This window comes from Orcinus orca, chromosome 11, assembly GCF_937001465.1.
Source record: "Orcinus orca chromosome 11, mOrcOrc1.1, whole genome shotgun sequence".
Classification (NCBI taxonomy): Eukaryota; Metazoa; Chordata; class Mammalia; order Artiodactyla; family Delphinidae; genus Orcinus; species Orcinus orca.
In genome coordinates, this window is record NC_064569.1 from 71,156,425 (window position 1) to 71,169,789 (window position 13,365).

Genomic DNA, 13,365 nt, shown 5'->3' on the forward strand with positions numbered 1-13,365 from the left:
TTGAGCAACTCGGCTGAGTGCTGTGGATGTTGTCCTGGTACGGACCCGGCGCTGTTCGTAAGCGCGCTTTCCACTCGCACTGCCTGTGGACCCACCATGAGGCGCCTGGGCTCGGTGCAGCGGAAAATGCCGTGTGTGTTTGTGACGGAGGTGAAAGAGGAGCCTTCCACCAAAAGGGAGCATCAGGTACCGAGGAGCGCGGGGCCCGCGGGGCGGCCACGGGTGGGCTGCTCCCCGCGGCGCGGGCTGCGTTTGAATTCGGAGAGGGCTCCCAGGCGCGGTGGAGCCGCCCTGTAGACTGGGGGCGGGGGCGGGGGCGGTTTGCAGGTTTCGCTGGGGCGGTCTAGGGTACGGGTCTTCTACGCCCCGAGCTCCAGGTTCTTGTACCTTCTTAGTTGCAAGGGAGGGAATCTGCGGGAGAATTTTTCTGATCCGGCGATTCAAACTTGCCATCGCATGGAAATTGAAAACCCGCATCTTAAATAATGTTCCTTTCTTCTTGGGTTACCACCTTTTGAGGAAAGTCCCTTAAGTAGTCGTATAGTCACCGCAAAACAAGCTTTCCTACTTTTCACGAGTATGGTGTCAAAGTGGAGATTTTAGAAGACTTGCTTCACCTGTTCAAACCTGGGAACCGATGACAGTGTTGACAACTAACCTAAATAGGTCACTAAAGATCAGACCTCGTGTATTGTTACCAGTAATTAACTACTTAATTCTAATTTTGGTGTTTCTATCTCAAGGTTTTCTATTCTCGCAGCAACGTGTTTTACACATGGAGAGGGCCCTTAATAAATACTGGTGAATGGTCCTGTATCAGGATAACTCTTTAATACATAGTAAAGTCCTTGATAGCAAAATCACCACTTATCGGTTGGGTGCTTCAATTCATCATACAAAATCAGCATGTGCATTTGACTCCACCTCCACTTCCCGTTAACATCGTTCACACTGGCCTTCTTGTCTCCCAGGCTAAAAGACTTTTAAGGCCAAGACTGCTGTGTTATTTCTAGTCCCAGTTTTTAGGACCTGACACATGGTAGGCACTGGATAAACCCTGGTGTCATTTCATGCCAGCTTTCCATTTACCTTGATGCTTTTTACCTTATAACATCTCACTGCCACCGCTATTATAGTTCTTAATATTTTACGCCCTTCTTGCACTAAATTGTTCTTTCTTGCCACTGAGAATGATCATCATTATTCTTTCCTAGTCAAAACCCTGCAGTTACTACTAAATGTCTGTAGCAGTAGTTGTCAAGATTTTATTTTTTAAGCCCTAGCAAACTTAATTCATACGAAACAATGGCATCCTGAAGAGTGGTTCGCTCTAGCTGTGATCCTCAACTTTGTATGTTGTGGGTGGGAGGCGAGTAGTTTGTAAAAGCACTCTCCACCAGGAAAATAAGCCCCTTCTCTTGTCCCTCTGCAGTCAAGTATAGCTTATAGTGTTGTTTATAGCATAGCATTCAAATTCTTAACTGCAATTCAAGGATTCTCATTAATCAGGCCCAGTCGTAAAGTGCCTGTTAGGCCCACAGTGAGGTGCCTGAGCTCAGTGTAGTGAAAAATGCCATGTGTGTTTGTGACAGAGGTGCCTACTTAAAGTGACATATGTGTTCTAGCAAAGTCTGTTTCATCCTGTGAACATAGCAAGCACAATCCTGTCTCTATGCTCAGGCTACGCACCCTGCCTGGATCACTTCCAGGATTTTAAAAATTTAGAATCAGAAGTTCTCTATGAAATCTTTCATCAGCTTACTTATTCTAGTGATTTCCCCTACCAAGAAATTGTAGAGGATCACTCAGTTGATACTAGCTATTACTTTTTATACACACATGCCTTCTGTTTCCAGTCAGAGTTTAAAGATTTAAGTGACAGAGAAGGAGAACTTTGCGTACCCCTTGGTATCTTATGCTGTCCTTTGGACATGTCAGTAGCATGGAGTGGTAGGTAATTCATTCTTATGGAAGGGATATTTGTCCTTACCAAGAACTCCATAAAGTCATCTCCCTAGAATCTTTGATAAATTTAAACACACACACACGCGCGGAGAGCTATTGGGCCAAACCTTGGTCCTACTGCCACAGGTTAAATTGATATCCTCTGAACCAGTGTTATAAGTTACTGATAAATCCCTAACCATTCAGCTTTATCTTAAAAATACTGAATCAGTACCAGAGTGGGGCTAATTTCCTAAGTTTGCCAGACTCTGAAACAGTACTTCATTTTTTAGTCTTAAGCCTATCACACCAGTATGTTTATATTGTACAGTGTTTTTTCACATTATGTAAGGTGAGTATTACTTCAGATAATTTAGACTGTAAAACAGTGGCATAGTCTTTTCTCATAAATGAAAATAAATTACAGATAAAAAGTTGGTAGGAATCCTAGAAAATGTCTTTTCCTCCATTCTTGATACTCTTGGCTTGTCTTCCTGACAGTAGAAAAACCGTAAGTTAAATATGCAAACAGTTCACTACTGATAAAGCTGAAAGGGTCCCCATTTGTTTTTCTCCTCAGCACTTATCATAGCTAACATTGTACTATATACATTTTGTTGCTGTTATCATCTCCCTCCTTAAAATGAACCTTCCACCAAAGGCAGGTCCTTTTTTGTTCACCTCTATCCCAGTGCTGAGGACAATACTTAACCCATAGGAGGCATTTAGCAAATAATTGTCAAGTAAATGACTGAACACACTTAACACCTGTGCTAGGGATGCAGCTCTGCATAGGACATGGTTACTGTTGTCAAGCTTATTATGGTGGATAAAGAAACATGTGAATACAGTTGACCCATGAGCAATGCCAGGGTTAGGGGCTTGGATCATACAGCAGTGGAAAATCCGAGTATAACTTGTGGTTGGCCCTCATATTCGAATTTCCTCCATAACCAGGGCTCTGCATCCAGGATTCAACCAACCTTGAATGTGTAGTACTGCAGTATTTACTATTGAAAAAAAAACTGCATATAAGTGGTCTCATGCAGTTCAAACCTGTGTTGTTCAAGTCGACTCTGATTACAAATCTGTGTGGAAAAACATGTATTGCTATGATAGCATAGAAGGGGAGTGGGTGATTTGTAAGAACTTCACAGGAGAAATATTTTGAAGGATAAACTGGTGATCATCCCTTAGAGCTAGTGAAATTAAGAACTTCCAGGTAAGAGTGTGTGTGAAGGTATAGAGGCTATTTATCTTAAACCAGTTTTCTCTTTCTCTTTTTTAAGCCATTTAAAGTTTTGGCAACTGAAACTATAAGTCACAAGGCATTAGATGCAGATATACACAGTGCAATTCCAACAGAAAAAGTGGATGGAACATGTTGTTATGTTACTACTTACAAAGGTAATATAAAACTGTACTACAAATATTACTTATTTTTCTTAGTCACTTAAACTATATATATCTGAAATGGGGCATTGCTCTTCATAAACCCTTGGAAACCTAAGTATAATAAGAAAATAATAAAATCACAATTGGTACGTTATACTTATTATATCATTGTATCTTTCTCTTGGGGGAAGAAGGAACGATAACTAATATTTACTTAATACCCATTAAGGGCCAGACAGTATGATAAATGCTTTATATGTGTTATCTCTAATTTGCACAATAAGCCTCTCCATTTCACAGAAACGGAAACTGAAGCTCAGAGAACGTAAATAATTTGTTCGAGACCATATAATTAATGAAGGCTCAACTGGTAATAGGGTTTATCTGACCCTAAAGCTTGTTCTTATTCCACTGGTCCCAGTGCTGATTCCATTGTTTTTATTACTATTGGCAATGTCTCTAATTTATTTCATTTTAATGTACTTTAAACTCAAATAGAAATTGTCAACTATGTTAAGGAAAAAAATGCATTGAAAAGAGAGAAATAATCTTTGTGATTTTTTTCTGGATAGTGAAATTACCTCTCAATTCCAGCAAGAGAAATAGAACAGTTAAATGCATATTGAACACATTCTTTATATCAGGAAATCTCTTCTGAAGTGCATCTTTTGTCATGTTTAATTGTGATAAAATACATATGACATAAAATTTACCATGTTAACCATTTTTAAGTGTACAGTTCAGTGGTGTGTACAGTTCTCATCGTTGTGCTGCTATCGACACATCCATCTCCAGAACTCTTTTCATCTTGCAAAACTGAAACTTCCTACCCATTAAACAACTCAGCATCCCCACCTTCTTCCAGACACCATTCTACTTTGTCTGTAGGGTTTTGACTACTCTAGGTAACTCATATAAGTGGAGTCTTAACAGTAGTTGTCTTTTTGTGGCTGGCTTATTTCACTTAGCATATTGTCCTCAAGAGTCATCCATGTTGTAGTACATGTCAGAATTTCCTTCCTTTATAAAAGGATGAATAATATTTCATTGTATGTATATACCACAAGTTTGTATATACTACATAATTGTGTGTATATACCATTCATCCATCAGTGTGTACTTGGGATGCTTCCATCTGTTGGCTGTTGGGAACAGTGGTGCTATGAACATGGTGTACAAATATCTGAGTCCCTGCTTTCAATTCTTTGGGGTATGTATCAAAGAATGGAACTCCTGGATCATATACTAATTCTTTTTAAAATTTTTTGAGGAACTGTCATACTGTTTTCTGTAGCAGCTGCAGTATTTACATTCCTAGCAGGACTTCAGAAGGGTTCCAGCTTCTCCATATCCTCACCAACACTTGTTTCTTTCTATTTTTTTGATAGTAGCCATCTTAATGGGTGTGAGTGCAGTGCGTTCTTTTATGTTTATTGTGAAAAGAACAAAAGGTCCATTCAACAGAAATGACAATGTAGTTTTAATCTGGTTCTTCATATTATTTATTGGTATAGCTAATGAGTAATATATAGTGCCTAAACCAAACTTTAATCAGTAATTTTTAAGATAAGTCTCTGATTTATATGTTTGAAGAAACTAAAAGATTTTTTTAGACTTATATTAAGAAACTTCAGTGTGCATCATATGTGTAATCATGTATAATGGTAGCAGTTAAACAAGATTGGATTGCTAAAGAGAACTTACAGAACCCAGAGTGACAGTGCTTGCAGATTCACAGTTTATTACAGGTAAAGGATAGGCAGTGCAGCAAAGGCATTAAAAGGATGCGCGTCACAACTAAAGACTCTCTCACAGCAAAGCATCTGGTGAGACCAGGTGAAAGCTTCTATGGTCCCCCGCCCCGACTCCTCCCCCACCTTCCTGACAAATCCAGGCAGGACACACTTTCTTAAAGCAGGGACCACCACTGATATAGACAGGGAACACCTCAGAAACCGGGAATCTGAAATGGAGTCTCAGCTGGGGATTTTTATATTTTGCTGGCCCTGAAGGTATCTTCCTGCTAAGTAACCAGCCTCAACATCAGCCCTCCAGGAGTCTCACTGAGACCAGGTGCAACTCATTAGCCTCACTGTTGTCAATAAAGAGTGCTGGCACCTGCCCTGAAACTTCTCAGATCCCTGACTGTAAAGCATTGCTATTAATCAATGTTTCTTGCCTTGACCCCAGGGGTCAGAGCCATGCAAAACAGTTTAGCCTCACTCCACATTTTTGGGAATTAACCCTCATAGCACATAGTTCGGTTTCAGGGGAAGTGTGAATACAATTTTCTGGTTATGTTTCCATTTAGTATAGAGGTAGCTTCGGTTTCTCACAGTTGCTAGTTTCTAATAAAATATGGCTGTGGAATGTCCTTATGAAAGAGTCACATTTGCTTTTCATCTCATCCCCATCACTCTCTAACCAAAGACTTAAGTCTTATACATCAGGTACTGTTAGGTAGGATGTCTGTTATACTGCTTATCTCCCTTTGTCTTCTGGGTTGCTTCTCTTAGAGGAGATGACTCCTACCGTTTATTGAAAAATTTTATACGGAAATGTCTTTCAAGATAAATTTTATTGTTTGCCTCTTAAACTTTTTTTTTTCCTTTCATTATTTTTTAGGTCAGCCATACCTTTGGGCTCGGCTAGATAGAAAACCTAACAAACTAGCTGAGAAAAGGTTTAAAAATTTTCTACATTCAAAACAAAACTCTAAAGGTTAGTGGGTCCTTTTTTTTCTTTTTTTTTAAAGCTTTTCATGATTTAAGTTGAAATTTTTGGCTTATTTCTTGCTATGGTGTTCTTTATATTATATGCTTCTTTACAATTTAAGCACTTTGGGAAAAGAAAAAATTATAATTGAATATCTTTATATGTAAAAGCATATTCTTGAAAAATATTTCAAAATATTTTCCTAACACTTCTGTGACTCTTCATTGTAGCATGTCCATTTTATTAAAACATACAAATTATTGTGTGTGTGTATACATATATATACACACACACATATATATATATATAATGAGTGACACATTTTGGTTTTGTCTACCTAAGAGACAAATGGGTAATTTTATAAATCAGGCACAAATCTCAAAGGATTATTAATATTTTTAATTATTACAGTAGATACTTCTAAATATTATATAAGTAGATACATACATTTATTGTTATATATCCACTCATTCATACATATAATCTTTATATATTTATATTCATAGTGCATTAAAAATTTACCATAAATCACACATGCTGGAACATTGGTTGCTTTAGTTAGACTGTTACTACTGTTACAGATAGTGGTGGGTTCAAAATTGAAAATTTAAAGTGTTAGTACCTTAACCCTGAGAAGTAGTCACATTGTGGTGGTAGTGAATGGAGACTAATTATATGATACCTGGCATTATGGGGTTCATTAGCTGTTCCCACTTTGAATTTGTTCAGTGTTATATGTATTTTTTTAAAGTATCGCCACACATAAGATTATTTAACTCTTTTAGAATTTTTTTGGAATGTTGAGGAGGACTTCAAACCTGTTCCAGAGTGCTGGATACCAGCGAAGGAAATAGAACAATTAAATGGGAATCCAATGCCTGATGAAAATGGACACATTCCTGGTATTATTATACATTCAATTGGAAATTACAGAACTTAATTTTAATATGGTTCTTCATGGTATTTATCTGTATAGCACAAATTTTCTAAGTCTAATTTAAGTTTAACGATACCAAAGATGTTTCATATCAAGAACGTCCTCTCAAGTTTAGAATCTTTTCTCAGGTGGACAGTTTACTACCTGTAGTCTGTGAAGATTAATAAAGCATTGAGTGTGGGAATAGCCTTGAAGTGTTGTCACGATGACGGTATGTTCTAATCTGAAATGGGATATTAAGCTTTTTACTTTTTAGACTGGGGATAACAATATGTATATATTTTTTGCAAAGATCCTAGAAGACTGTCTTGAAGGGAAGTGAAAATAGGTGTCTCACAGTAGTTTTTCTGGAGATGAGAAAATTTTGCAGAAGTGTGCTGAGTAGAAGGATAACTCCAGATTAAAAGAACCTATAATGTGCAAAGTACTCTTTGATTCTGGTAATGCAAAAGTGAGGAGGATCAGAACCTTTATCCTTGATGATCTTTGATGATCTTTTAGACAATAGGAAAAATCTACCAATAATAGTATGATTTAAGAACTAAAAGGAAATAATACACAGGGTACAATTGGAGAAAAGAGGAAGAACTCCTAGTTCAACCTGTGGTGGTTAGAGGAGGCTTCTAAGGAGAGTGGACATTGAAACTGAAGCTTAAGAACCAGGAAGTTAGTTGGCGAAGGAAGGGAGAAGGTCAGCTTAGGCAAACTCCCACAAAGGGGAGAGATCATGGAGTCTTTGAGAAATTTTAAATAACACCTTATTGTGGCTGGAATGTTTAGAGTGTATGACACTTGAAGCTATAAAAGTAGAGGCTGGAGATGTGGAATGGGCTCAGATCTTACAGGGGTTTATATTCCATCTGAAGAAGTTTGAAATTTATCCTGAAGATGATTATTAAGTAGAGCTACAGCATAACTAAATTTAAATTCTTGAAATAGAATTACAAGGGAGATAGTAGATCAGCAAAGAGGTTATTATAGTAATCTGGGTGAATAATGAATGCCAAAGATGTGACGGTCATAGTAGTGTTTATGCCCTAGTTTGTCTTTTTTTTTTTTTTTTTTTCGGTAAGGAATTCTCCACAACAAAGAAGCCTAATCTGCCATCAGTAGTTAGGAAGGGAATAGCAGTAACATTCAATAAATGTAGAATCAATAAATTGTTCAATAAATACTGGAACAATACAGTAAATTGCAGAACACTTGCATCTGTCTATCGTCCCTGAAACTGGAGAGAAGGTAGAGAGAAAACTTAATTTAAAAAAAGGTTTTGGTGCTGTGTCTTAGAATGGTGCTCAATTCTTATTGAAAATGTGAATTTTCTATTAAAATAATGCTGAGTGCTCCAAAGTGACTAACAGGTTAATTCCTCAGCAGAATCAAGAATGAGACCTTATGATTAAAGAAAAAGATTATGATTTACAAAGTAGTAAAACTGCTAACATTTCCACTGATGTTAAAAGTGATACCTATGTGTGATAGAACATCCAGAAAATACAGAGAATTTGCAACAAAAATTAAAATTACCTTAGGTCTTAATCCAAAGAAAAACAGTGCAATAAAAAACACTTCTTTCTTTAAATGATAGGTTGGGTACCAGTGGAGAAAAACAACAAACAGTATTGCTGGCATTCCTCTGTAGTAAATTATGAATTTGAAATCGCCCTGGTACTGAGGCATCATTCTGATAATCCTGGTCTTTTGGAAATTAGTGCAGTGCCACTCTCAGATCTGTTAGAACAAACACTGGAGCTTATAGGAACCAATATTAATGGAAACCCATATGGTGAGTAAAGCCTTTTTCTTGTTTAGTTACAGTAGTTATTTTTAAAGAAAACTTCCTAGGTTCAACTGAAAAAAAATACACACTAAAGAAATGACTAATAAACTTGAGTTATTTGTTTTGGTTTTTAGATTCCATATATAAGTGAAATCATACAGTATTTGTCTTTTTCTTCTTTCATTTAGCATAATATCCTTTAGGTCTATCCATGTTGTTGCAATTGGCAGGATTTCATTCTTTTTTTATGGCTGAGTTTTATTCCATTTTCTGTGTGTGTGTGTGTGTGTGTGTGTGTGTGTGTGTGTGTGTGTGTGTGTGTGTGTGTGTGTGTGTGTGTGTGTGTGTGTGTGTGTGTGTGTGTGTGTGTGTGTACACACACCCCATATCTTTATCCATTCATCTATTGATGGGCACTTAGGTTCCTTTTCATGGCTAGGTAATTAGTTAGCATTAATTAACAGCTAGGAGTAAAGTAAATAAAAGAATTAGCAATGAATAGCATATCAAGCATTAGAATATACACCATGATGATTTGAGTACAAGTCCTGAGGGCACTATGGAGTATTGTTAACCCAGGGATGAAGACAGACCCAAGGTCATTAAAGCTGGAATAGCAAAATCCTATATAGAGATCAGAAGCAGACTGATTGGCAGGTGAAAAGAATCTAAGACAGTAATTATACAAGTTATCAGATACAGCGTGGCTGTTTGGTAAATACTGAATGATAGTTGAATTGTGGCTAATGGTGTAGAGCAGGAGTTGGTGGACTTTTCTATAAAAGGCTAGACAGTAAATATTTAGGATTTTGGGGCCATATCTCTGAAACAGGCCATAGAGAGTACTTAAATGAATGGGTTGGCTGTGTTCCATTGAAACAATTTACAAAAACAGGCACCTGGCTGGGTTTAGTCGAAGGTCATAGTTTGCCAATTCCTGGTATAGAGCACACAAAGGTGGAATTTAGATTTAATGGGATAAGGTGCCGACTTTTGAGTGAGGGCACTTGTCTCTGTTCAAGGAATTAAACTTTTTGGTAAATTTATTCCTCAATGTTTTAGAGGCCTTTTTTAATTTGGAGGGAGAAATTTCCTCATTCTTTTTGAAACTTCTGTATGGCTAATGGCAAAGTTTTACAATTTTAGGGTTAGGAAGCAAGAAGCATCCGTTACATCTTCTTATACCGCATGGAGCATTTCAAATAAGAAATCTACCTACTTTGAAGCACAATGATCTGTTGTCCTGGTTTGAAGGTTGCAGAGAGGGCAAAATTGAAGGAATAGTGTGGCACTGCAGTGATGGCTGTTTAATCAAGGTACTGGCAGAAAATAATTAGTGGGATTATGTCATTTTATGTTCTTAAAGTAGAAGTGGCACTAATATGCTCTACAAATTGCAGTAATCCTGATATGCAGTAATTTAATTTCTTCATCTCACATGCCACCATCTTTATATGATAAAGTTGTGTTTCCCAATATGTATTTATTCTGTGGGGCGTTCGTTCTTCTAGATGTGCTTCAGAATTAAAGTGATGAAAATGTCCGGAAAACCCTGCATACTATGTATTGCCTTCTTGGAAATTCATGTTGAACATTAGTGTTCTCTAAGACATCTGTACTAATAACTTAGTTTAACGCAGCATTTCTCAAAGGTACCTGATTATAGAATTCGTTGAGTTAAAAGAGTGCCAAGGTGACAGTTAATATATACAGAATGAATTCTTTTACCCTTTGCACCCTTTCTGTCTCCTGGACTTGTCTGTTTGATTTCACATAGGTTCTAGTTTGTAATGTTCAAAACTGGACCCTAGTCCAGTTTGGACCAACCCCAACTCCAAACAATTCACTGAAGCCAAAAACTTAGATATCATTTTTAACCCCTCTCTCCATCACTTCCTACATCCAATTATCAGTTCTAAAAGAGTCTCATCTCTTGCATCTGTGTACTTCTTACCAACCAGTTGGCTGTTGATTTTAATTTAAAACAAGATTCATGCCTGAATTATTTTGTCACCCTCCTCAGCGTTATCTTTCAGTCTTATCCCTGTCCTGTCCATGCTTCACAAATGAATGAGAATACTACTTCCCTGAGTAAAAGTGTTCAGTGACATTAAGATTTTTCATGATCTGGCCCCAGCTCAGACTTCCAGAACTCTTTACCCCCATCTCCCAAACACACCCACGCTGTGTATGTTCTTAACTAAATGCAACCAGAGCAAAAACACGATTCTATCACATGGTATTTCTTTTGGTTAGAATGCCTTCCGCCCACATTTTTCAATTGGCTAACTTCTGCACTCAGCAATAGACTCTATTATTCATTACATTTTTATGGAGCCCCTGATTATGTTCCTGGCATGTTTCCAGGTGCTGGAAATAGAGTCAACAAAACAATGTCTCTGCCTTCATGAAGCTTACATTCTAATGGGGAAGATAGACAATAAGCAAGTAAATATGTAATATGTCAGGAGAACAGCTATGAAAAAAAAAAGGGTAAGATGACATGGAGCCTTAACTAGTGCCTGGGAGATAGTAGGCACTCAAAAGATTTGTAAGTGAATGAAGATAATACAGGCTAAAAGCTAATGCCCTTTTTTGTTTTTCTTTTCAGGTCCATCGCCATCATCTTGGTTTAAGCTGGCCAATCCCAGATACCTATATGAATTCAAAACCAGTTATTATCAACATGAATCTGAACAATTATGTGTATGCCTTTGATGCTAAGTGTTTATTTAATCACTTTTCAAAAATAGATAATCAGAAATTTGGTAGGCTCAAAGATATAATACTCAATGTATAAACTGGAAATGCAATTAAAAACCAGCTTCTTTGTTATTATATTTCAATATTGAATACTCTGCCATGTTTAGAAGGTAAAAATATCTGAGTTTCTATTTATTGTTCACTGTCTAATATAGCATCATGTCTTCTAGCATTTGAAGAAATGAATTTCCCACCTGCAAATATCTATTCAAAATTTTATTGAGAAACAGCAAGTGAGTTTTTAACCTCTGGAATTTAAAATATAATAGTAAGCTGCCCAGCTTGTACAAAGGTTAGATTCAGTCCATTATACATGGGTAGTAGCATAAAAGACAAACCAACAGTTCTGGACCGTTTACTTTAAAAATTAAATAGTTTAAGCTGAATTTAATACTGCTAGACATTTAAGAAAACTTATGGCTCAACTTCATAATGTATTTTTATCTATATATATACACACACACACATATATAATTTGAGAATATGTAAGTATATATAAAACCCCAGTTTTAAATGTTTAAGAAACTTAAAACATTATGAATGTATAGGAATTCACCATAGATCATTGCCTATTTGACAAATATAACTTATCCTAAAAGTCTTCAAAAATACACTTTCCTAATACGTTGAAATTTTCGTATAATTTTATTTACTAAAAATTCCAATTTAGGTAAAGGTACAAGGTATTGGGAAGGAAATCATGTAGGTCAGAGACTTGCCTGATTTCCCGATGGAACTTCCAGATGGAATTTTAACTTATAAAGTTAATAAACAGTTAAATAAAACTATAGTTAGAGGTGGCCCTTAGTATATGGGAAATTAACAGGATTTTCCTCCTCTTCATCTTCAGACTCTTCAGAAGCAGCAACAGGACTAGTTAATTCAACTCCAAATTGTTCAGAAAGCTTTTTTAACTTCTCTTCTAAGAGAATATTTTTTTTCACTTCTTCTTTGTAATTATACTTCAGATCTTCGATTTCTTCAAAAAATGAAGGATCAAAATTTTCCAGTTCTTTTTTCAGCTTTTTTATTTCCTCCTAATAAGAACATATTATCTTTAAAAGGTATATATAGGAAAAAATACATTCCTTAGGTGTGAACTAAAGAGATTAATTACAAACATGAAAGCCAAAGTAACCTGAATAGTCAAATTCACGGCAGAAGTATTTTCTTAAGATTTTATTACTAAGGTTTCATTGTACAGTGTAAATAACTAACTTGTTAACTGTCAAATTATTTGTTCTCTAAGTTATGTCCTGGTCTTGGACTAAAATTTATCAGCTCTTAAATCAGAGGGGATTTAATCTTTCTCCAAAAGAATATTAAGATACTCTCAATGAGGCAATCAAAAAACTTGGCTATTCACAACATTGAAGTTATTTTGGTTAAGATTCTTTGGTTAGGCTTTACTTGTATTTTCTTTACAAATATCTGATTTTCAATGAATAATGGTCACTTGTTATAAATATATTTATGATCAGGTAAACTGTTGGGCTTCTGCCTGGCTAAAAGTTAGGCATCTGGTAAAGGAACAATTTGAGCTTTAATGACCATGTAGAATAGCCAGTGATCACTAGTTAATTTTCATATTTATGCTCTTTCGTTCTGTTTACAGATTCTTAAAGAGATAAAGCATATCAAATATCTTTCTTTAAGGAAACTATTCCTGAAAAGAATTTCTGAAGGAAATAAAAGACATTTCCCAATGTGACCCAAAACTTAGAAAAATATTAAAATAATGAGCTATATTTGTGACAATTAAAAATAATTTACTCTTTTGTCTCAATTTTTTGATGGTTCTGTTTTAATAAATATTTTTAATACAGTCAGA

The 13,365-nt window shown here is 36.2% G+C and overlaps 2 protein-coding genes across 15 annotated transcripts in view; one reads left to right on the forward strand and one right to left on the reverse strand.

Annotated features, from left to right (window-relative positions):
• Window positions 1-26: 26 nt before the first annotated feature.
• On the forward strand, window positions 27-13,312 carry C11H12orf29 (chromosome 11 C12orf29 homolog). Of its 6 annotated transcripts, none has more exons than XM_004280616.2 (7): window positions 53-186; window positions 3,234-3,351; window positions 5,965-6,060; window positions 6,840-6,956; window positions 8,580-8,777; window positions 9,918-10,087; window positions 11,383-13,312. In XM_004280616.2, the coding sequence occupies exons 1-7, from the start codon at window positions 97-99 to the stop codon at window positions 11,569-11,571; spliced, it is 978 nt and encodes a 325-aa protein (XP_004280664.1). In that variant the 5' UTR covers window positions 53-96; the 3' UTR covers window positions 11,572-13,312. The 6 variants fall into 6 exon arrangements, with proteins under 6 accessions (XP_033263046.1, XP_033263049.1, XP_004280664.1 ...); XM_049694274.1 differs by lacking the exon at window positions 53-186 and adding an exon at window positions 4,453-4,549 and having other exon boundaries at window positions 3,232-3,351; XM_033407155.2 differs by lacking the exon at window positions 3,234-3,351 and having other exon boundaries at window positions 27-186.
• The window catches only part of CEP290 (centrosomal protein 290), a 101,386-nt gene continuing 96,053 nt past the window's right edge, over window positions 8,033-13,365 (reverse strand). For all 9 annotated transcript variants that reach the window (XM_049694261.1, XM_033407147.2, XM_049694260.1 and 6 more), the window contains one exon: window positions 8,033-12,571. In XM_049694261.1, coding sequence (XP_049550218.1) covers window positions 12,326-12,571 — 246 coding nt within the window. In that variant the 3' untranslated portion in view covers window positions 8,033-12,325. The remainder of the gene's footprint in view (window positions 12,572-13,365) is intronic.

Bases quoted from the DNA above. Each gene is read 5' to 3' on its own strand.
- C11H12orf29 (XM_004280616.2), top strand. From the start codon at position 97: ATGAGGCGCCTGGGCTCGGTGCAGCGGAAAATGCCGTGTGTGTTTGTG. The intron at 187-3,233 runs GTACCGAGGAGC...CTCTTTTTTAAG, and splicing joins CCACCAAAAGGGAGCATCAG to CCATTTAAAGTTTTGGCAAC. The intron at 3,352-5,964 runs GTAATATAAAAC...ATTATTTTTTAG, and splicing joins TTATGTTACTACTTACAAAG to GTCAGCCATACCTTTGGGCT.